The following is a 24,383-nucleotide window of genomic DNA, read 5'->3' as shown; positions in this document are numbered from 1 at the left end:
GCTGGATTTACAGCTTCCTTCTGCCTTTCCACGTCTCTCCTGAGCCCCCAAAGCTGCTGCTGCACCTCTCGGCAGGGCCCCGGTGCCCACGGAAGGCTCAGAGGGCGCGGCGGGGCAGCGGGGCACGGAGCACACCCAGAGCCGAGCGGAGCCCGGCACGGACAGGGCAGTTCTGATGGAGAACGTGTAAAGGGTGCAGAGAAGATAAATGAAGAACGGCTGTTTTTAACCTGCCGTATGCTGCTTTCACTTCCCCTCCCGTCTCTACACTGTAAATAAATCAGCAGTTGTTCGCACAGGGTCTCCTTCCAGCAGCACAGGCTGGGGACTGCTCACGGGCCAGTTAATATCACAAAAACCACACAGGTTCCGCCTTTGCTTCGGGCGCTACCTACTCAAACCGAGACCGCACGGCAGCGCGGGCACAGCCGCTGCTGTGGGCACGGCCCTGCTCCGGGCTGGGGCCGCGGGCGGCCCCGGCCTCTGCCCCGGCCCCGTCACTGCCCTGGACTCGGGCTGCGGGCGGCCCCGGCCTCTGCCCCGGTCCCGTCACTGCTCTGGACTCGGCTGCGGGCAGCCCCGGCCTCTGCCCCGGCCCCGTCACTGCGCGGCGCCACCGGCTCGGAGCGGAAGCGGAAGCGGCGCGGGCGGCGGGAGCCGGGCGGGCGCGCGGCCGCTCGCAGGTGCGGTACCGCGGGCACCGGCGGGGCCCTGAGGGAGAGGCGGCGGTGGCGGTGGCGGTGGCGGTGGCGGTGGCGGTGGCGGTGGCGGGGCGGGCCCGCGGCGGGCGGCGGCAGCGGCGGCCTGGGGGGCAGCGGGCGGTCGGGGCGGGTCCTGCGGAGGGACCGACACCGGCGGGGTCCCTCGAGCGGCCTCCGCGCCCCGCGGGGGTCGGTCGGTCGGTCGGTCGGTCAGCGGGACCGGGGAGCGGCGGAGGCTGCGCTCGGGTTTAATGCTCTGCACCATTAACACCCTGACGGGCCGAGTTTAATGCGTGTTTTGAGCCCTGGCTGCTCAGCGCTTCAGTGGCTGATTTCTAGTCGCGGTTAAATCGCCGTGGTTTGGTGTCAGTGGGAGCCCTTTACAGGACGTGCTCCCCCGGTGCGATCGGTGCCCGCTGATATCGGGGATCTCTGCCGTGCACCGGCTCGGTCCCGGTGCCCCAGAGCCGTGCCTGCTGCAGGGCTTGCCCCTCGCTCCCGCTTCCCTTTGCCCTTCACCCGCCTGGCACCAGACTGACCCCACTGATGTCAATGTGGGCTGCGTTATTCCTTCCCCCAAGGCTGGATGTGCAAGCTGCCCGGAGTGTTTTAAAGGGAGTAATTGGAAGAAAAATAAGGAGGAAAAATATTTACACTGCTTTGCGGTGTTGTAATTCAGATTGGGTTTTGCTTTGTTGCCTGGCACAGAGCTGGATCTCCTTGTGTCACTTTTGTTCATTCCTGTGCCTCTTTCCTCTTCTTCCGTGGTGTATTTTTTCCTTGAGATATCGGCCATTCCTTTGTTTTATGGCTGTTATTATGGAGGGCTTGTAGATATTTCTAATCTGCAGATTTTCAGTTGGCTAAACTGTGTCAGGTGACAAATGTGTCATTTGGTTTTTTGCCTGTTTCATGCAGAAAAAGGCTTATAATTCAGTTTTTCCCAGAGCAGGAAGGCTGGCACAAGAGAGCAGCATAGGAGCTTTAGCCATGAGAGTGCTGTTGGGTATATTCATTTACCTATTCCAAACTCCAGTGTGTGATTTTCAGAGAATAAGAAGGACCCATCTCTGGGAGGAGCTGTGAACTGTGGTTTTTGCTTGCACTTGGCCAGTGTTTCACTCCACAAATATTGGCTGAGCTTCCCCCTCTGCACACAGGGAGTGATGGCTGTGCCCATTCTGTGATGCCATCTGTCTGCTTCCCAGGTGTGGCATAAAGCAAATGTCGTGTGCTCTTTGGAGATCACAGCAGGAATTTCTGGTTTTATTCCCAGAGAAAGAACAATGCCTGAGTTGTTGTTGGGAAGCATTTGTCTGGAGGGGTGTAAACTTTTAAAGAGAGGAGGATTTGGTTCATTTATTTATGTATATATACAGGTAGCTTAGAGCTACAGATTTATAACCATATTCTTTACATTGAGATGGTAATAAAAAAAGAGACAGAAGTTAGATCCTGGCAGCTTGTTGGGTGTGATATATGTAGAATTGCAGCAGGATGTTTTTTCAGGTGCAGGGGGGACATGGAAAATGAGTTATCCAGGGAAACAAAGATAAAGAAATGAAAGAGTACTTGAGTGCATATTGGGGGTGTAGTAAATATAAATATACTATAGTCAGAGAGGGGCAAAAAAAGCTTAAACTTTTGGAGACTGTAATGGAAAGCCAACAGAAGAATTCAGGTCTTCCATAGGCTTAAGAGTTGTGGGCAAGGAAATTCCCCTTGGCTTTATTTTGGGGTATAGGCCAGAGAATACAAAGTCTTGAAAATACACAAAGTGAAGGACAATAAAGAAATGGGATAATATGTTTTTTTTTGGTCACTTCTTGCAGTAGGTTGTATCATTTGAGTCTGTTTGTGTGATTTCACTCATTTTTCAGCTTTTAAATTTGGTGGTGCTTAGTGCAGCCAGGAAATACTTGTTTCTTCATTCCCCAAAAACCTAAAGGGCTGACTGGGGTTCCTCACCCTTGCCTGGATTAGTCCGCAGCTGCTGGATCTGTGCTGACACAAAGTGTGATTTTACTTCCCATAATATGAACAGTGGGTTGTTTTCTCCCCCAGTCTGAAATGTGTGCAGTTTGTAATACCTCTTAAAACAAGAAGTATGTGGTGTTGGTGTCCTGGAACAGAAGCAAGCTTATTTGAAAGCATAAACACAGAGGAAACTGGAATTGATTTAGGTTTAGTTGCATCTCAGGAGTGAATTTGTAAATTCCTTGCCTCTCTTCAAGTTTGTGAGTTTGTAAGCCCTCACAAGATCAGGTGAGAGGATGATCATCTCATTAATATATTGCATTAAATGCAGTTTTAAAAGTCTTAACATACCTCTCAATATATTTGAGATCCTGTATTTATAAGAAGAGGCAATGCAAAACTTATTATTTTCCTTCATCATTTTCAGTGTCCTATAAAATGGGAATACTTATTGCAGTTCTTGGAGTCTGCTTCAGCTCTTCACTTGTACAAGCAGATTCTAAGGCTGTGACAACATCTCTGACTACAAAGTGGTCTTCAACTCCTTTGCTCCTTGAAACAAGGTAGGTGCTTTGTGACTTTTTTTCATTGTCAAATCAGAATATGCTTAGAGGATAAAGTAAAGTTCTCTTTGTTATGTGGCACTTTGGTTTCTGGTCACTACCAACAGTAATAACATGGGAATGTGATCCCTGCTGTGCATGGGGAGATGGGAGGAGGATTTTAGGGGAGACAGTAATTTTTCTGTGTGGTAAATTCTTTCATTTTGCATTAGAACAAATATGAATAACCATAAACAATTACATAGTTGGTATTTTTTGCCTTATGAAGTTTTACTCAAAGCATTAGATAGAGAGTTCAGCAAGGTCTTGTAAGATTCTGCAGCTGAATGTCTTTTACTTCAGTGTTGTAGCTTTTGATACACATCTGCTGCTTGTGTCTATTTAGCTTGGTAAAACTTGAGTTTTACTTTGTTCATTGAGTTTTGCATTGATTAAAGTCAATTCCTTTGTTAAAGATCGTGCAAGTTACCCTGGGAACATTTCTTCTATGGTGTTAAAGACTTTATTTTTAAGATGTTGTGTAAAAAGAAAGCAAAATGCTGTCTCTTTTGAAATCCCTCATTGTTTAATTTTGTCATGTTTTAGTTTAGAGATGTCAGTAGGACTTTTAGAATTTCAAGTTAATGTGTGCTTAATTTTGTATCACTTAAGGGTATTGCCAAATGTGGAATTTTGTCTGTTTTACTGCAGATTGTTTCACATGAAAATAGTTGAGCATTGCTGGGTTTCATTCACATGAGCATGGCTCTCATTCAGAGGACAGGTGTCTCCTAGGTGAAGTTACTTTTCTGTAACCTTCTCTGGAGAAGCTGAAGCCTGAAAGTTCCTTGAGTAGTAAAATGCAAAGCACAGGTTTTAATGCCAGGATTTAGATACCCTGAGACACTGCTGGGGAAAAACTCAACCTAAGAGAGTGTAGAGCAGTAAGCAAATAATCAAAATAACATGCCAAAGTCTTGATCCATTGTAGCCAGAGGCTTTGGGTAGGGCAGGATGGTTCACCTGGGATGAACTGCAGCATGATGCAGCACTGCAGTGTAAAAGAAATCCCTCCTGCTGGTCACTGCACTTAGCCCAGCCCTGCAGTTTGTACCCAGGTGTTCCAGCAGCACTTACCCTTGGATTGGGGCACACAGTTACTGTGGCACTGAGCAGGCTCCAAACCTGCTGTTGTAGCATCCTTGAGCATAGCAAGTATGTTACAAGCGTGGATGTGATACAGTGTTTGTGCTTAGCAATGTTCAGAGGATGAATTTCATTATCTAGCCTTGTATACCTGCCCATTACGTGCTTCAGATATGGGAATTATAACATGGTTTGAAGCTGTGACTTCTCCTTTTACTTCTTCAAGAACAAGCCAACAGAAAACCTCCATCAAAGCCTACCAAAGCTCATAATTACAATTTGCCTCATGTACAATGTGTGTTTCTCATAAAAGAGAGATTCCAAAGAAATGCATTAGGGAGGAGAGCTGCCAGGATGGACCCTGCTGCCTGTTAGTGACATTGAAAGGATCACAAGCTGCTTGCATGTGCTCTGTGTCTGTCCTGGTCTGCAGTGATTATTTGTTTGGGTTTGTTTTTAGCTGTCCTGCAGTACTTTTCCTAGTAACACGGTTTGCTGATATAGGTGGTAGGTGCTAACTTTCTGTAAAGCATCACAAGGTGTCAGATTTGTAACTTGAAGAAAATTTGTAGATCTAACTCACTCTTCTCATCCTACTTAGTGAATTTTTATCAGAAGAAGGTCAAGAAAAATTCTGGAACTTTGTTGAAGCCAGTGAGAATATTAAGAGAGCTGAGCATGATGGTAAGATTTTATAGTTTTTTTCTCAATGCTGACTGATAGTTGAAAAATATACCACAGTGTTCTGTCTTCCATCATGTTAATCCTCATTTGACTTCTGTAAAATACTTATTACAGTAATATTTTTTGCTGTAATGTACTCAAGGCTTTTGGATATCCATTTGACGAAAGCTGTAGTGGATGAGTCTGAAACATTTTGCTTGCCAGATTCTTTTTCAACATGAAGCATGAAATATTTTAAAAGCCTTTTCTCTGTGTTCCTATTTGTCAGCCAAAATTAATTGGGAGCTCTAAACTGTTTCCCTCCTCCCCTGCCCATGTTTGCATCCTCAAAAATGAATTCAGGTGAACTCTCCTGGATCTCTGTTCAAGTTCACTCTCATCCTGTAGAATTGGCTGTAATGAAATTAGAGAAGGAATGGTCATGTGCAAACTCAGAATTCATGTAATGGGCTTTTGTTGGTATAAATCACACTGGGATGAGAAGCCCCTCTTCAATGAGACTATGAGATAGAAAGATAACTGCTTGTACTTTGATTTTGCAGGTAGTGATTATTCTTCTTACCAGGAAATGCTGAAAGTGGCCTGCCAGACTCTGTCACCTTTGCAGCAGAATTTGTTGAAATTTTCCTTGTCTTTACGCTCCTACTCTGCAGCAGTTCAAGCTTTCCAACAGGTTGGTACAGGAAATGCTCAGGTGAGATGCAGAGCATTGTACCAAGGCTCAGGAAGGAGACATTTGAGATATAAAAAACCTAAACTGATTCACTGCTCTGTACACTTGAGCTACAGAGTGATGTGTATACAAATTTCATGAGGTGCTGAATTTTTGTCTAGAATAGACTAAAGAACTGGCATTTTGACATGCCTGCATACCTTTTGCCTGCTACACTAAGAATTGGTGCAAAGATTTTTGTGAGGACCATCTCTGTGGCTCCATTGGTACTTGGGATGCTGCTGCTGTTCCTGTTGCTCGGCTGAACTGACTTGTAGATAGTAATCCATATATATGTATATATATATATATATATAGAGTGATTAGAACTCATAAATTAGAGTTCATTGTGTTCTCTGTTCTTTTTTAATTCTTTGGAAATTGTCTCACATTAGAATGTGCTTTATTTAAGTAATACTGTGAAACATCTTCCTTGTTCACGTGGATTCATTTTGTTGTTTGATATTTAACAAATACAGATTTTTGTGATGTCTAAGACAAAAAAACCCCTTCAACCAAAACCCCTACAATTGCAAGCCTTGCTTTCTGTACCTGCAACTAACCTTACAGTTAATTGTAACAGACTGAAAAATAAGTAAAGGCTTAAATCTCCATCTTGCAATTATGTCATAAACAAGGAAGAAGTATTAGTTTGGAGTATAGGAAATAATACTGTTTGCTGCACAGCTACACTGTTAAAATTTTTGATTGTTCTAAGGGCAAACATTTAACCTACATTATTATAAATGTTTTATACAGATAGCAGCAGATGAATCTCCACCAGAGGGCTGTACCCTGTTTTTTGTTGTGCATGGGGAGAAAACTTGTGAATTTGACTCTCTTGGAAACCTTTTACAGGCAGCTTCAGACAGGTATTTGTTTAATTTCCTATTACTGGATTAGCCCTTCAAATTTAACCTAACTTTAGACTTACTGCTGTGAAGAGGTTGTAATAAACTTTTTATTTCTGTGTTCTTCAGTGTTGATTTCTCCTATCCATTGTTGGCACTGGAGTGGCAATGTCTTATTTGGTGTTAATTCAAATTGCAATGATGGTTTTCTTATCCCTTGCTCTTTGATAATTCTGCTAGGAAGATGAATGTGCACAGGAAAATTTGGAAACAAATTCTGGAAGTAGCTGGGAACTGTTGAAGGACAGTAGGAATTCTCAGAAGTGTGTAAAACCTTCAGTGTGCAGGGAAAATAGGAGCTGGGCTGCATATTCAAATGAGATTAATGTAACAAATTGTTTTGTGAATGGCTGAAAGCATGCACAGTATACTTTTCTCAGCATTGACAAAGAAAACCATTACCACACTATATATTTAAAATTCAGATTTCTCTACAAGAACAAAACTTGATTGTAACTGCTAATAACAAAAGGAAGGTATAAAATATAATACTTTTTATTAAAAAACCCCAAACAAGTAATAAACCAAAACCAACACAAATCCTTACATTTCATAATATGAAAACATTTTTGTTTTCAATACAAGTTTTGTGATCTTGGTTATTTGGTTCTTTTGAGAATAAAGAATTTTTTGTCAATGTGCAGGCATATGGCATCTATAGCTCACATGCTGTTCTTCTGACTTACTGGGAATACTTTAAGTATTTATTGCACTTTGGACAAAATGTAAACAAAGGAGCTGAAAATAGACTTTTCATTCACTTTTTTGTTTGAATACTAAGCCAAGGACCAGGTTGAAATGAATTTGTGCCATTGGCACATCTGTTCTATCAGCCTTTTTAATTTTTCATGCAGAATTTATGAATCACTGTGGGGAGAGAAAGTTAATTGGAAATCTAAGGGAAGTTGTTCATTTTTAAAATTAGGATCATATTCGATTCAAAAGAGCTCTTAGTCACTTGTTTCTTTTCATATGTTCATTTTTCACGAAGCTTTTGTCAATGTGCACAAAGTGCTGCCAGCCTTGATATAATATGTAGGAATAGCTCAACATATGTATTCAGGAAAATGAATAAACAGGGAAAAAAGTTCATTTTGCATTGAGTGAGGAAATGCTGTGACTCACACTGTGACTCTTCACTGTTCCCTCTTAGGCCAAAGCCATTTTTGTTCAAGGGGGACCACAAGTACCCAGCAGCAAACCCTGAAAGCCCTGTGGTCATACTTTATGCAGAGATTGGCTCAGAGGGGTTCTACAGACAGCACAGGAGGCTTGTTGCAAAGGCTGAGGCTGGAGAAATCACTTATGTGCTCAGACACTACATTGCTGTGAGTATATTTGTGCATTGTAACAGAGGAATTTGAAATTGAGGAACTGGCCTGGGTTTTCAAAAAGAAAACTGACCCAGGTTTGTTCCCTTTACATTGACATTTGCCTACTCTCATTGTTAATTTACTTGGAATACTCTAAGTTTTATTTTTTATTGCATGTACCTGAGGAATACAGAATATTTTACATCTCCTGATTGTTTAAGTAAGATTGTTTGATTTCATAAATCCAGACCTAAATTCCAGATTAATTAGAGACTTTAGTGTAAAAAGAAGTGTTTCTCTACCCATATTAGAACATAGGAAGTAGTCAAATCTTTCACAATCAGGCCACTTAGTCACTTGGTATAAAAAGTAAGGATTAACATTTAGGTACAATTTTCAAAAGAAAGACATTGTTTCTGTAGTAATTTTTTTACAGAACCACTTAACATTTCTAGTGCAGTTTGTCCTGGTTTCCATCTTCCTCCAGTAAATTGTGCATAGCCAGTGGATTAGTATTTAAAACAACATTTCAAAAGGTATGAAGAGCTGGGGTTCTTTGATTTGTTGCTTGAATATTACTAAGTATTGCCAAAACCTGCAGTGTAGCAGTCAGGCTTGAATTAAAAAAAAAAAATAAAGGCATCAGCTCCTTAATTTCTAATACTACTTGTACTATTAATAAAATAAAGTAATGCATTGCATACACTACTTCCCTTTTAGAACAGGAAGTAGTTGTTTGTCAGTATTGGGAGGAATACATTCAAAATTCAGTGTATTGCACTTTAGATCTTGGTACTGTTATGTGTTATATACTTCAAAATACTTTTAGAAAGTGGTCATGCTTCTCTCATTAAAGGCAGAACTAATTATGCACCACTCTTTTGTCATTATTTTATTCCTAGCCATTCTCTGTGGTAGCTCTTCAGTGAATGTTTCATTTTGAACTTAAGGCTGAAGTTCCTTTCCACCCTCTACCTGATTTGATGATAGGACTCTGTCTCCCTCTGCTTTGCTCACACACTGAATCCTGAAAACATTGTTTTGTGTTCCTCTTTACTCTGTGGATATTGATGTTTTTTTGGTTCACAGAGATAATTTTTGCTTGCTGAACTTCAAGAAGTGTGTTGAAAAGCAGTAGGAAATAAAATTATTAGAGTATGCTACTGCAGAGCCACTCACAGTGTTTGTTTCTCTCTACCCATAATGTCTGAAATCCCAGACTGAGATTTCTCAGCTTTGGGAAGTGGTAGTTTTTCTTTTTTGGATCAAACAAAGATGGCAATATCACACTGTTGGCTTTTCCTTACAGAATCCCAGCAAGGAGAAGGTCTACCTCTCTGGCTATGGTGTAGAACTGGCTATTAAAAGTACAGAATATAAGGCCAAGGATGATACCCAGGTGAAAGGTGAATTTTTATTTCAAGTATTTTAATGTGAACATTTTAATTTTGCCAAGGTAATTTTATACTCATTTTGCTATGAATGTCTGAATTGCAGATATTTTTCTTTCCTTAGCTCTGAAATCCCTTTTGAGAGCATGTTCCTTATGAAACAGATCTTTGCCATGGCACTTCCACATTTGTGCAATCCTGGAGTCATAGCCATGGACTAGATCTTAGTAAGGGCACTATTAATGCAACTCATTTTTTACCAGCTACTCTGCAGCTGTAAAGGAAATTTCTTGACTTTAATTTGCCTTAACCTATCCATCTTCAGAGCAGACTGTGTTCCCTGTTCCTCACTTTTGTTTTTTTGGTTTTTAAATTTTTTTTTTTTAATTGGGGGAAGACAAAATTCTCAGAATTCTGCATGTTTTCTTTGCTTTTACTGCTTTTATGGAGCAGTGATCTCTGTTCTACAAACTCCCATGCACCTGCCAAAACTATTTTAATGGTGTAATCTGTGTCTGTGCTTTTTCTTTACATACACATACAAACCCCAGATTCTCCTGCTTTTCTGTTTGTTAATGGCTTGGTGCTAGTGGTGTTCTCTGTGTGTTTATAGGCACAGATGTGAATGCTACAGTCATAGATGAAAATGACCCTATTGATGAAGTGCAAGGATTTCTGTTTGGAAAACTAAGGTAAAACACAGTTGGACTTTATCATATAAAAAAACTTTTGCAGAAATGCTGATCTTTTGCTTTATTATTATTTTTTACATGTCTGAGTTTTCTGTATATGATAGCAGCATATTTTTTAATGTGGTAGTTTCTTTAAATTAGCAGCAGACTTTCTTACAGGAAACCACAGGAGTTGTTTGACCCTTGTATCCTTTCAGGCAGCTGTATCCTGACTTGTCAGAAGAGCTGAAAGAGCTTAGAAAACACCTCGTGGAAAGTACCAACGAAATGGCACCTCTGAAAGTGTGGCAGCTCCAAGGTAATCTGGATAAAGGCTTTCAGTTATGGTCTAAAAAACTCAATGTAAATGTGTTTTCTGGTGTTCTACACTATTGAGGTTGTTAGTGGCTATGTACAGTTAACAGTTTGAATGTAAATTCCTGCATTGTCTCACTTGGAAAATACTTGGTTTTTAAAGTACCTTTTCCTGTTGAAATAGCTTTTGGCATTGTTTCACAGGACTTCTGACATGAGGATGGCTTTTTGTATTGTGAAGTACAGTAAGCTACTTGCTCTTAAACTGACTGCTTGTATGGTCTGCTGAATGCAGAAAGGAAAGGAATGCAAAGTTTCTTTCCATGATCACACTTCTGATGTGAAATCTTGAGATTTCTCAAGACCAGAGGAAAACTGTATTTCAAAATCAGTTACATGCTGCTCTGACCTCATTCCCTTAAAACATCTATAAAAGCCTATGAAAAAAGTTTTCATCCTCTCAAAAAGATTAATTCAAAGAGCTGAATGTATGCTGTAGCCATGGGGAATCTACCAGTATCAGTGGAAGGGCAGATCCTCCCAGCTCAGCCAAACAAAGAGGGTTGGTCTGGACTCACCTAAACAACCTGAGAGGGTTACTTGCTCCAAGGCAACACATACAAGTTGAATATAAAGAAAATGAATTTAAAAGTATCTATAGGTGCAGATAAAAAGTGAATTTCATTAGGTAACATGCAAAAAAGTTGCAAGATGAACTTAAGATGTCTCTGCATTGCCTTGTTTTCAGTTTTGAATTATTGACCTCTTTTTTTTCATTTCTAAGATCTGAGTTTTCAAACTGCTGCTCGCATTTTGACTGCTCCCCCTGTGGATGCCCTGATGGTCATGAAAGATCTTAGTCAGAACTTTCCTACAAAGGCCAGGTAACTTTAATTTTGACTCCTAGCAAATTTTATTACTCTCCTTTTCCTGAGCAGGACCTGAGACAAGCAGCATTGGTTGGGTTAACTCTGACTTTCATTTAGCTGGAAGCAAACACTGGGGAATGTTTATGCTGAGAAGTTCTTCAGCCTACTGTTACAAAGAGGATTTCATGGTGTTTTTCTTGGATGGCAGCTGATGTGGACTGGTGGAAAATTTTCCAGAATTGCCCATGCTATTTTATTGTGAAATGCATCGAAACCTATTACATGAAGTCATCAAGAATTTATTGGCTGGGTTTTCTGTTTAATGACCTTAACATTTATCTGTTTACAGGGTCCCACTCTTCTTCTGGGGTCCACATTGCCAAACAACCCAGTCAGTCTCATGTCAGAGGCTGATGTGCAATTCCACTGGTTTTTGCACTTTGTCAGTGCCTGTCTTTAGCACATTCAAATCAGTTAAAAAACTCAATATGACCTGGCATGGCCAGCCAGTTTAGAGATATATTTCTCTTGAAAAATTCCATTGCCTGGATTGTGAAGATGATACTACAGAACCTTTTTGAGTAGGTGGGAGATATACCTGAGATGAATGTAAAAATAAACTGATTTCTGATCTTATTTCCCATTACATGATGTTAAGTTGTTATTTAGAGCTTCTGAAGGCAGGCATTGCATCTCACTGTGTTTCCAGGCTGATCTGTGGGCTGTACTCACCCACTCTGATGATGCAATCACTGCATCCAAAGTAAGGAAAGGAATGGGAACCCACCATGATCAGTGAAATCCCCTATTTTCTCTTGTCAGCCTCCATCTTTACATTTTTGGCAGCTGCACACTTTTATTATGGTTAATGTGAAATTAGACTGTGAGAGTTGGCATGTGGTTAACATTTTTGTACTGCTGGATTATACAGTGTAAGAAAAATGCTGCATCCTACTATTTATGGTGTCACCAAGTGCAACTGCTTCTTGCTGCACCCCTTTATACTAGAAGGTTAATTATCTTAATATGTAAGGTATAATAGGTAGATAAGTAAATATCTATCCAGTAGATAAACAGAAAGAGGATTCATAGCATGATGTTTTTATTTTTGCAGAGCCATAACAAAAACAGTTGTGTCTTCGGAACTCAGAGCAGAAATTGAAGAGAACCAAAAGGTAACGTGTCCAAAAAGTAACACAGTGCCTTTGCACTCTGGTTTACATGTTGCTCAAGATAATGACCCAGTGTTTTCACACAAAATTTCATAGTATGCATCTGGGAAGTGAAGAAGTGGTGGATTTTCAAACATGGATGAGGAGCATTATTAAACTTTTTTGCTCAAATAGGAAAATACTACTCTGGTTAGAAATTTATTGCTTGAAAAGCAGCTATATTAAGCATCTTCCTACAGTTTTAACAATGCAGAAGAAAATTAGTTCTCCTTATCCAGTTTGAGATGATATTTAGATATCTGTCTACATCAGTGATCACTAGGAAATCACAGAATAAATTCAGAACCTGCCATGGCTTTAGACTGATTCATTCTGTGTGGAGGAAATGGTTTCAATGTTGTTGCTTAGTGAAGGGATAAAATTAACCAGCTAAATCTAGATGTGCTTTGAAACAGAATCATAAAACTCCCCAGGTCATGAGGGGCCTCTGGAGGTCACTGAGTAGGCTCTGTATTTGCAGAAGTGTTTCAGACAGCTCAGCTGTGTCCTTGGCATTAGCAAAGCACTGAAAAAACCAACAGCTACCTGGGAATTTTGTACAGGCTTTTGTACAGGAATTTGTGCAACTAAAATATGCCAGGTAGTGTGGTCTGGATAGAGAACAAAACAAAAGTTTAGGATAGTAGTGAAAAAAGTCAAACAGCAGCATTTGCTGTTTGAGCTACAGTGCCCTGTTCACACATTTCAGTCTCATTTGGTTTTATCAGAAAAAAAGACATTGTATGTTCAGTACACACATATTGTTTAGAAATCTGTTTGGGGAGTCTAGTAGTAAATGCAGAGCTACTTATTCCCTGAGGTTCCTATTCTGAGAAAGAAATGCTTTGTTGTTCAATAGTGATAAAATCAGAGGAGAAGGGATGGGGTTTGACACTCTTGTCCCATGTGGTTCTGGAAGGAACAAAGTATAGAATGTAAGTCCATGCTAAAACTACCTGGTTAGCTTTTTCTGCTGTGTGTTAGATCAGACTCTGGTCCACAAATACACCCATGATTTTGTGGATTCATTTTTATTCAGAGGATCCCTGGGCTGCTGCATCCAGACCAGACTTCTATCTCACTGTGCCCTTCAGAGCTGTTCTTTGCACGACTCCCTTCGTGTGGGTATTATTTGATAGTTAAGTTCACTGCTACTATTACATTAGAGTTTACTATGTAACTATCAACAGAAAGATACAATTTAACACTCAGCTTTTCTTTGAGAGCCTTACAAATTTAATAAAAAACGTAAATCTTTTCTGTTCAGAAGCTACTTTCCTGTTATTGGTACTTCATATGGTACTTATTATTCATGTACTTGGTACTTCATCTTGGTACTTATTATTCCTCTGCTTTGCTCACAGTGTTCATGATGGTAGTGTTGTAAAATATCCAAATACAATGTTTCTCCTTCAGTGTTCATCATGCCTCTAAATAGAAATTTGTGACTGGTACTGCAAGACAAGACTTATTGGAAAAAAAACATTAAAATCTTTAATGATATTTTCTCTGCTTCTTTTCAGTATTTCAAGGGAACGTTAGGATTGCAACCAGGAGATTCTGCCCTGTTCATCAATGGACTGCTTATTGACTTAGACACTCAGGATATATTTAGGTAGGAATGTTTTATTTTTCACAATAATTGCATCCTGCTTAGAAACTTGCATCTTGCTTGTGCATGAATGATAAAGTTATTTAGACAGTTTTGAACCTTCTTCATAGTCTAGACTAGGTTTAATTGTTAAGTACTGTAAAAAGAAAATAATGGTTCCCTGTCTTATTCAAAGTGCATTTCCAACAAAAATTCTAATGTGAAAAGTGGAATACTCTTGAAGATTGGAATGAGGAGTGACCTTTGTGCTGTTCTTTTGACCTGTGCTGTGACTAGCAAGATTTTGTTTTCTCAGCCTGTCAGCATACAGATTTATTCTGAAGACAGCAGAGTGATTCTCAAAGGATAAACCACTGTAAATTGTTCATCTGGAAACCACCCTATACCTTTGTCAAGATGTGTTTGAATAATCCATATGTATATATATATGTATATAATGGATTAATTATCCTGATTTAACATTGCTTTTCCTAGTTATACAATATTATTTGAATAGATTTAAGTCATCTCAAGTTTCTTAGGATGGTAAGAAGTAGGTGATAAATAAGAAGTAATGTCTGGACAGACAGACTTGTTTATACCTTTCATCTGTTAGGTTAAGGTAAGTTATTTGCTGTGGGGTTAAAATTCAGCCCCATTTTGCTTTTCCTTGCAGCTTGATTGATGTGCTCCGCAATGAAGCCCGAGTTATGGAAGGCCTGCACAGCTTGGGAATTGAGGGAGTTTCCTTACACAATGTCCTGAAGTTGAACATCCAGCCATCAGATTCTGACTATGCTGTGGACATCAGAAGCCCTGCCATTTCAGTGAGTTTGGTTTTTGATAGAAATACTTGATTTGCTGTTGGGCAGTGCATTCTTAAACTGTCAGGGGAGCTTTTGTCGTTGTCTCACAATCAGCTCTGAAACTGCAGTGAAGTAAAAAGGATAATAAGGTTATAATTAGCACTTTTTAAAAGCTTTATTTCTTCAATATAGTGTCTGATTTGAAAATATTTTAGTCTCAGACCAGAGCAGGAGGACTGTAAATTATTTAAATGCCTTTACTTTTCCTTAGTGGATCAACAATCTGGAAGTTGATAGTCGATACAATTCCTGGCCTTCCAGCGTGCAGGAACTGCTGCGTCCCACATTTCCTGGTGTCATCAGGCAAATCAGAAAAAACTTCCATAATTTTGTAAGTAATCATCTGACTGGATGAAATGTGCATTTGTTTTGTCAAGAGCAGGAACATCAGCTTTTGCAACTTACCTCATGTATACACTGGATTCCCTGTCACTTAAATAGCTTGAGAGAGAGGGTGCTTTTCTAAAAGGTTTTGTTCTCCTAGTATTAGTAAGTTATGGCTGAGATTCAGAGATTTCTGAGCATGATTCTGTGGCATCTATTGATGCCAGGTGTTGTTTTGTCAATGGACAAAATTATCTGATAAATAACAATTTGGTGTGTTTCAACTTAGTGATAATACCTGAAGTTGGTTAATGAAATCTTAAATATTGTCTTCTTGGCAGAGTTAAGACCAACTTCAGTTGTTGCAGTTAGAAAGCATTCATGCACCAAGACTTGAACAAATGATCACAGCCCTCAGCTTAGTCCTGCTGTCCTTTTAGTCTGTAGGTAAATTACTTAGATCTGATGAAGAGTTTGCAAATTGTGCACTGTAACTCTTGTCATGTGGCAAAGTGGCCCTATGCAAAACAGGAACTCTGATTAGGGGAAAACAGGGACTTGAACCATCTGAAGCTGTGGGAGCTTGGATGTGTTACCTTTTTCTCTGGAGTTCAATACTTTTAGCCTAAAAATTTTAAAATTCTAAGGCAACAGCTGCATGAATGAGGGCTTTACATGCAGTCTGAATGGCCCAGTTCTGTCTGGGCTGAGACAGCAGAGAACATCTTGGCTCTCCAGGGCATAAAAACTTTTCACTTGCTGTTTGCATACAGGTGCTGATAGTAGATCCTACCCATGAGACCACAGCAGAATTACTGAATGTGGCAGAAATGTTCTTCAGTAACCACATCCCACTGAGGTAATCATAGAATAAGTGATTATTCTATGATTTTAATGTTTGGGGTTTTAATGTTTGGGGTTTTTTAAATTAGTTTTTATGCATGTGACTTTTGCCATTGTAAAATTCTCATTGCTAGGGCACTGCAGAAATGTTGCATTCCTTGTGTTCAAGGTATGTGTATATTTCTTGAGTATAACTTCCTCTACTAGCAAAACAGAGTTCTGGTTTTTAACAGTCCAAAAGAAATCTAAAGTTTTGGATAGGAGAGAGGTGAAAAGCAAGATTCTGATGGACTCATTCCATGTCCTAAGTTTGATTCCTGGCTGCTCTCAACATCTTCCCAGGCTATTCTAGAAAAAACCTGTGTTTAAGATGATGATCACAGCCAGCAGTTGTGTGAAAAGTGTATTCTTTATAGAAATGACGACCTGGGGATTTGTGTGATTGCAGGATAGGATTAGTCTTTGTGGTTAATGACTCAGAGGATGTTGATGGACTGCAGGATCCTGGTGTTGCCCTCCTGAGGACATACAATTATGTGGCACAAGAAATGGACAATAATTATGCTTTTCAGACTGTCATGTCTGTAAGTATTAATTAAAAAGGGAAATTAATGTTTTAATATTTTCAATGTATATAAGATTATGTTAATGGGGCTAATGTGTAGCCAATGGAAGGAATTGTTCTTTGGCTGGGGTAGTATGCAGAGTATTTCCAGATACTGGTACCACAGAACACGTGTCCTTGTAATGTGTTTCTGACCTAACTTTAACAAGTGAGACTGGGTTTCATTGTGACACAGATTTCATGGTGACACTTAACACTTTTGCATGTTTTTCTGATCCTGTTCCTTTGCTCATTCAGTCTCTGAGTTCTGAACTGCCCCATCCCTTCAATGTTATAATTGAGTTTAAACCATTCCAGCTGTGTACCTTTGTCACATCAAAGGACAATACAGGTGCTGGTAAATGAATTTCACCTGTGGTTTGATACTTGTACAAATTGGCAAGCTGTGACATTAAATTGCTGGTTACTTTTTTTAAATTCTTTTTATTTTGGGTGTGTATTTGTAGCTCAAAGTAAAATCTTGTGCCTTCAAGAGGGAAAGAGTTATTACCTGCTTTCCCTGTGAGGTTGTACTGTTCATAAGCATATCCCAAGTTCTGAAGGGAAGGTAGCTCCTTGGATATTCTTTATTTGAGGCTTTTTTCCCCGGACAACTCTTTTCACTCCTCAAATACCTTTTCTAATTAAAGATGCAAGTTATTATTTAAAGAAGTATATATATTTCACTGGAATGACTACAAGGTATAACAAGATACTTATAATGGCTACAAGTGCTTGAGAGCTGTTGCAACTGATAAATATGAAAAAAAGTTTTGCAGTCTGGCTGTTAATGCCTTATTATCACTACTGTAATACAGGTGACAGATCAGTTTGCTTTGAGAAGGACAGAGGCTTTACAGTTGCAGCTGTAAACTTGTATTCCCCTTTCAGATCTATAACAAAGTGAAAACAGGAGACCAGCTGAAAGTGGAACATGTTGTTAGTGTTCTTGAGAAACAGTATCCTTATGTGGAAATCAGCAGCGTGCTGGGAATTGATTCTGCCTATGATCAAAACAGAAAGGTAAGAATTCATCAAATAGAGCTTTGTTTTCCACTTCTTTTGCTGCAACAGTTCTGAAAATATAATTACATACAATTTCTTGGTCCAGTTCTCTTACTAACCAGGGAACTATTTTGTTACCACCTTGGGGGATTTCTAGTTATACTTCACTGTTTATGTTCAGCACAAGCTTTATATATTATACATAGTACATATAATGGAATATATATTTTTTAAAAATCTGTATGTATAGAACCAAGATAGCTTTCTTGTGACTCATAATTCATGCTTTCATTATGGAATGCATACTTCAGTAGAGTTTATTAGTGTTTGCAAAAACATCAAAGTGATGGAGTGGTTAATGAAAAAACCAAGAGGCTTAACATTGGGAGGTATCAGTGGGGGCTTCTGAATCAGTATTTGAGTACTGAGTGAGATAAAGACATGATTATGAATTCAAAATGCTTTTTCTATAGCAAGACATCCAACAAATTTCTGCAAATAATTCTTGAAGTGATTTTTAGGTCTGATACTTTTCTGTATGGAGAAAATTAGGAGGGCAAATCACTATTGAACCAGTTATATGTAAGATGAAGCAGATTTTATTTGAGGTTTTATAGGCGAATATTTCTTATTATTTGTTGTTCTAAAAGAAATGAAAATACTGTCACCAGTATCTCTTAACACACATGATGCTGCCTACATCTGCAAATGTAAGGAATGCCATCAGGGTTACAGAAAATAGGCTCCTAGGCTTATGAGTCTTCCAGTGCAGGATAGTGAAGAGAAAAACATTTTAGGGAAATTAAAATCCATAAAAGTAAGATAGGCATTTTGTATGAGAGGAGAGGCCTCAACCAGAACCTCTAACCAGCAGAACCTAGTTCATTTTAACTTTTAACAGGGTATCTGTCAATGCTGGTGCACTTTTCAGAGGTTACATGAAATAGGGAAATTTGTCTTGACAAAATAATCCCTGCCTCACAAGTAACTGCTTTCTTACAGGTTTAAGAAATACATTCTTAAAAAAATAAACATTCCTTACGCTGTCTTACATTACAGCTACCACTGCTTGCATTGCATTTGCTTCCACAGGCAAAGTGATGTTTCCTGTTGTGCATCTTTTGCCACTACCAGAAAGTGCTCATTGAAATTAATTTACAAAATGAACTTAAAGGAGTATTGTGCACTTCTGTATTGTGAAGGAACTTTTTTTTTGCTTTGAAAGTTTCAAAGATACATTGTCTGTGTCTAACAGAAGTGGTAAAGGATCTCATGTGTGTTTAGACTTGTTAGGAACCTTTGTGGCTGATGTGCTAAAGTTGCTTCTGTTCCTGTTTTTAGGCAGCAAGAGCTTACTATGAGCAAACTGGTGTGGGCCCCCTCCCTGTTGTCCTGTTCAATGGGATGCCTTTCCAAAAAGATCAGCTGGATCCTGATGACCTGGAAACTGTGACAATGCACAAAATCCTGGAAACCACGAGCATCTTCCAGCGAGCCGTGTACCTGGTGGGTGCTGAGCTCCTCTGAGGCTTGAGAGAAACCAGATTTGGAAAAGCTGATCCACAAGTCCCTGGCTGCATATTATACAAGACAGCTTAGCTTTCAGAATTGCTTTCTGCCTTTTTTTTTTTTTTTTAAGATTATGTAAGGCAATTTTATATGTCAAATAAGAAATAATGCTTCTTTCCTCTTTCCTTCAGGGTGAATTATCTAATGACCAAGATGTGGTTGAGTATATCATGAACCAGCCTAATGTTGTTCCAAGAATTAACTCAAGAATCCTAAGGTCTGACAGAGAGTACCTAGATCTGACAGGAATGAGTAAGGGATGCTTTTAATTGTGTTAAACCTGAAATGTCTGAGTGAAAGACTTGCTGTTCCAGTGGAAAGCTCAGGTGGCAAAGCATTAACAGCACCTGAAGTGATGACCCAGTCCTGGTACAGACAGATGTTTATGTACAACATTAAATATCTACTGATTTTCAAAATGGGAATTTGTTTTGTTTTTATACAGACCTTAAGGGGAATATGACTCATGAAGCTGAGAAATTATATAATGCATAAAGCAGCAGTTTGTTTCTTAGTTCTGACCTTCTTTTGAACAGGCTTGACAGTCATCTCTGGAATTAATTCAGATTTAGCAAAATGTTCCCTTGCTAAATGAACACCCAATGAAGTGACTGCAGTACAATGACATTACTCCTGCCTTTTTTGAGTTGCTTGAAAAAGTGACAGAGTGGATTTTTCAATCTATATTATTTACATACACTGGTGTCAACTAAGTGAGACTTGGAAAATTCTTTCAACTGACTTCTCCCTATCAAATATGCAATGTAATTATTACTGTGTCTTGTGAGACAGCAAAATTCATTTCTCAGCCTATGTATTAACAGTGAAAATGAGATACAAGCAGTATTACAAGGAGCAAAATGGGACATGTTCCTAATGTTCTGGTAATAGTAGTGATTTTATTTTCAGTTTATATGGAATAGTTGCTTTGGCATTTAATGCTTGCTCTCTTCCTCAGATAACCATTTTGTGGATGACTTTGCTCGATTTACCACATTGGAGTCTAAAGATAAGACAGCTGCTGTTGCAAACAGCATGACCTACTTAACAAAGAAAGGTAAATCTGTGGTAGATTCTGAATCCAAGTCTGCTTTTATGTTTGTTTCCAAGCACATGTGCAGATCTTCACACACTCACTGAGCCTTGCCAGGCCTGTGGGTGACAGCATAGTCTGTTAAAGATTTTTTTTAGTAAGACATGACATCTACATGGAGCAAGAACTTTCCCCTCTTAAACCTAGTCCAACCTCTTACTGAATAATAAAGTCTCAACCAAACTGCTCTTGCTTTTCTGCAAGTGACTCCCAGAAATGCAGCAGTGTAAGCAAGTGACTAGGAAAATATAAAAGGGGTTTTAGTTCTCTGTCTCACAATTCAAAATTACTAGAAGTTACATGGATTCAGAGGAAAATTCCAACTGCCCATTATATAAGACATCACCTAATGTGGTCAGTGCTGTTTTTATTGCTCCAGTGCAGGCACTGCTTTTCCAATGGCAGTGTTGTTACAGTTGCACATAAAAGTGTTCAAACTTGCCTGTACCTCTCAAGTGTAGGAAATGCATGCATAGACATAAAACAGAGCCTAACCAGGTCTAACCAGACACCATCAGGTGTTTCCTTTATCCATTTTGGTTAGATTCCAGAAATAAGCTGCTGTCATTTGGTCCAAATCCTCCTGTTCCTGTCTTTACTAGACTGTCCCAAATTTCCATGGTCCTGTCTCCAGTCACTGCCATCCATGTGCACTGCCTGAAATGTTCCCATTGCTCTTCCTGCCTCATGCCTGCTCTTCATTCATGCTCAGTCCCTGGGATTTAAACAAGTGGATTTAATTAAGTCCACACCTTGGCATGCCTGTTGGAAAGTGCATTAATTTGCAATTCCATGGCTTGACATTTTTTGGTCACTGCCTCTTCTGCCACTTAAGATATTTAATAGCTGCTATCTGGTTACAGTATTGCTGTACCACATTTATTTTCTGAAGTAATAGAGAAGTTCTGTGTGCTGCTGGCTCAGCACCAGCACTGATACAGCACTGCCACGCTGCTTTTTAAAGAGGGAAGATAACAGCACAGTGGCACAGCAGTGTTTGTAAACAGTCTTCAGAATGATGTCCTCACCCTGTGGTATGAAACTGGTAATATTAATTAAAGCTAGCATGAAAATCAAGCATCCATCTGTCTGAGGGGAAGAAAAAGTCAAAGCTTATTGGAATAAAATTAGCACAACTTGTTGCTGTTGGATCTGAACTGTAGTGATTCAGTTATGCCCAGTACAGTGCTGCAGTTTCTAAATACACATTGGGATTACCATCAAGTTATTAATGTGTCTCTCCTTTTCCCCTTTCCTTTCTGCTCTTTGACCAGGAATGTCTTCCAAGGAGATCTATGGTAACTCATGCTTTGGCATTTTTTATATTATTCTTGGAATTTTCTGGTTCCTTTATGACACTGGCTTTAGAACCAGCAGGCAGTGAAGGAAGCTGTTGGAATGCATGTTTGCTCCAGCACTTCTGTCTTTATACAAAACTGATTTTGTGAATTAACAGCTTGAATACAAAGAAGTGATATGTCTGCTGGATTCCAATCCCAGCTGGAATCTCCAAGTTATTTATGTGTTTCTTTATGATTTGTAATTGAAAAAGTAGCAAACAAACAAAAATCCTAAAAGATTCTAGCTTAGAGCAATGCATGCTGTCCCACATGGGTTTTCTGAATGACCTAATAAAGACTAATACACCAATGCTATTAATTTTGTCTTGCCAGGCTTCATAGCTTAGGTTCACCCATAGTAAAATTCTATGGAATTTTACTTTTTTGAAGTCTTTGCATGTGTGTCTTTGCAGTTTACCTCCAAATGAGGAAAAAAAATGAAGCTTTCCTTCCTTTCACTCTCAAATTTCTTTTTTTTTTTTAATAATTGCAGATGATTCCTTTGTTAGACCAGTTACTTTTTGGATTGTTGGTGATTTTGATAAACCTTCAGGAAGGCAATTGTTGTATGATGCCATTAAACATCAGGTAGGTAACACATTCATTGGAATGGGTTAGCAAAGCCCTTGGTAGAGGCTTGTAAAACACAAGTTGTGTTTTACACAGTCTTCATGTGAAATCACCTGGTTCTCCCTGCAGGGTCTCTAATTTCCAGCCTCATCTCATTTTTAGGGACTGGAACATTGCTGATCTTAAGCTAGGACAGAATACAATAAATGTTCTTTTAAACCTGTGGTGTTAAACTGAAATATCTATGTTTTGTTTTGGAGATAAACAAAAGCATTACTCTCTGCTCCATTGGTTCTGGAGGATAACTGAACAAAATAAAGCACAGCTTACAGTGTGTTTTGCCAGACTGAGTGGTGGCCATGGTCCTGGATTTCTTAGGTAGCACAGGCTTATCTGGAAGATTGCTGTGACAGTGGAGCCTATACATAAGCTAAATGCTTGATGTTAAATTAGTTAATTCATTATTTAACCTTGTGCTGCTATTTACCCAATTTGAAATCTGATATTCTGGTTAAGAAACACAAAGCTTTTGCTATAGTGTTTATTATATATTTATTTCATCTGAAATGTTAAACTTTTCCATCACCTGTTTTGTTAAACACAGAAATCCAGCAATAACATTCGAATCAGCATGATTAATAATCCCAGTGAAGAACCCAACAGCCAGAATACCATTGTGGCTAAAGCCATATGGGCAGCTTTGCAGACACAAACCTCAAATAATGCCAAGAACTTCATCACCAAGATGGCAAAAGAAGAAACTGTGAAGGCACTGGAGGCAGGAGCTGACATCTTGGAATTTGCTGTTGGGGTAGGCATGTCTGCTGGTGTTTTCATGGGGAGGGTGCTTTGCTTGTTCCTCAAATTCATTTTTTAGTGTAGTATATTCATATGCAGAAGGTGCAGTAACAGAGAAAAGTAACCCTGTTGGGATTGCTAGTTTGCTTTTTTTTCAGTCTCTGAAGGGTTTACCTAAATAGAACAATCCATCTAAACATCAAGTAAATCCTCATACTCATCAGAGCTATGTATCTTGAAGAAGGCAAAAGGAACGTGGATGCAGGGATCTATTTAAGTGAGTCAGTGTTTCTTGGATGGTTAAGAGAATAATATTCTTTTAAAAGATGGGAAAAAGTAGAAGTGCATGTCTCAAAGTAGGTTTTAAAAAGTTGGGCAGGAAGATTGGAACTGGTCTAAGTAGCTTCACAGCAGAAGTTGGGATAGTGGTGACAAGCAAGAATTAGGTTTAAGGCCACAAAGAAAAGGGGGCCAGGGATCAGTTTTAGCAAGATACAAAGATGTTCTTGAATGACAACAAAAAGATTGCTTTTAAAAAGTGTGCAATGGTCTAGTTTTCTTCCTATTCCAATGTCAAGTGTTCTTTTCTTTTAGGGTATGGATACCAACATTTTCAAAGAAGCCTTTGAATCTCCCAAGGTGGATTTTATTCTCTCCCATGCTATTTACTGCAGAGATGTTCTGAAGCTGAAGAAGGGGCAGAGGGCTGTGATCAGCAATGGACGGGTGAGATGATAACAGACAGTGAAAGAGACTTTCCAGTGTGAGAAAGGAGCAGATTTGAGCAGCAGAGTCTGGGTGGGGATCAGACACAGGAGTGCCAGCCTGTTTTAGGTCTCAGCAATCTTTAGGATCACTTCCAGTTTGATTTATTCACACCTGTGTGACCTTTTCTTTTTAATGTGTGCAGTTAGTTGCTGGCATTTGGTACAAATTCAGGTCTCTCAATAACAAAGTTCCTTCATGCTGGTTGTGAATTGATTTCAGAGGTAGAAGGGGATGGTAAATTTGTAAGATTATGCTGCTTCAGTGTACTGAAAATGCCCTGACCAAGGTGCTTTGGTCTCTTCTACCATCTGTTTTTATTATAGTTTATCTGAAATGAGGTAAATGATGTTACAATAGCATTTCACTGCAAACAATGAAACACAGCTGTGTACAGCATTGAGTTTTCTTTTGTCATCTGTTTCTGGTTAGGAACAAACCCATTCAGGTCTCAGTGGTTGCTGGATATTTCAGTGGGTTAAAAATCTCAGGCGTTGAGTTGTTCTGTTCTATTTTTCTCATTAGCAGAATAACAAGACTTGTCTAGATAACTCTTAGGCTTCTGAAGGTTG

The 24,383-nt window shown here is 39.4% G+C and overlaps 1 protein-coding gene across 1 annotated transcript in view; it reads left to right on the top strand.

Moving 5' to 3' along the window:
* Positions 1-620: 620 nt before the first annotated feature.
* UGGT1 (UDP-glucose glycoprotein glucosyltransferase 1) overlaps positions 621-24,383 on the top strand; it is a 37,473-nt gene continuing 13,710 nt past the window's right edge. Inside the window, exons 1-24 of the mRNA XM_058811881.1 lie at positions 621-683; positions 3,106-3,241; positions 4,968-5,050; positions 5,593-5,723; positions 6,522-6,634; positions 7,827-8,001; positions 9,296-9,392; positions 9,991-10,069; positions 10,267-10,367; positions 11,148-11,247; positions 12,347-12,407; positions 13,967-14,058; positions 14,711-14,861; positions 15,112-15,231; positions 15,998-16,083; positions 16,516-16,651; positions 17,563-17,694; positions 19,018-19,182; positions 19,377-19,497; positions 20,204-20,302; positions 21,613-21,636; positions 22,172-22,266; positions 22,853-23,059; positions 23,641-23,772. Of these exons, the coding sequence (XP_058667864.1) occupies positions 3,117-3,241; positions 4,968-5,050; positions 5,593-5,723; positions 6,522-6,634; positions 7,827-8,001; positions 9,296-9,392; positions 9,991-10,069; positions 10,267-10,367; positions 11,148-11,247; positions 12,347-12,407; positions 13,967-14,058; positions 14,711-14,861; positions 15,112-15,231; positions 15,998-16,083; positions 16,516-16,651; positions 17,563-17,694; positions 19,018-19,182; positions 19,377-19,497; positions 20,204-20,302; positions 21,613-21,636; positions 22,172-22,266; positions 22,853-23,059; positions 23,641-23,772 (2,625 nt within the window). The 5' untranslated portion in view covers positions 621-683; positions 3,106-3,116. The remainder of the gene's footprint in view (positions 684-3,105; positions 3,242-4,967; positions 5,051-5,592; positions 5,724-6,521; positions 6,635-7,826; positions 8,002-9,295; positions 9,393-9,990; positions 10,070-10,266; positions 10,368-11,147; positions 11,248-12,346; positions 12,408-13,966; positions 14,059-14,710; positions 14,862-15,111; positions 15,232-15,997; positions 16,084-16,515; positions 16,652-17,562; positions 17,695-19,017; positions 19,183-19,376; positions 19,498-20,203; positions 20,303-21,612; positions 21,637-22,171; positions 22,267-22,852; positions 23,060-23,640; positions 23,773-24,383) is intronic.

This window comes from Ammospiza caudacuta, chromosome 11 (assembly GCF_027887145.1).
Source record: "Ammospiza caudacuta isolate bAmmCau1 chromosome 11, bAmmCau1.pri, whole genome shotgun sequence".
In the NCBI taxonomy this organism is placed as follows: domain Eukaryota; kingdom Metazoa; phylum Chordata; class Aves; order Passeriformes; family Passerellidae; genus Ammospiza; species Ammospiza caudacuta.
Note: the sequence above shows the minus strand (reverse complement) of the source record. Positions and strands in the feature narration are given on the sequence as shown.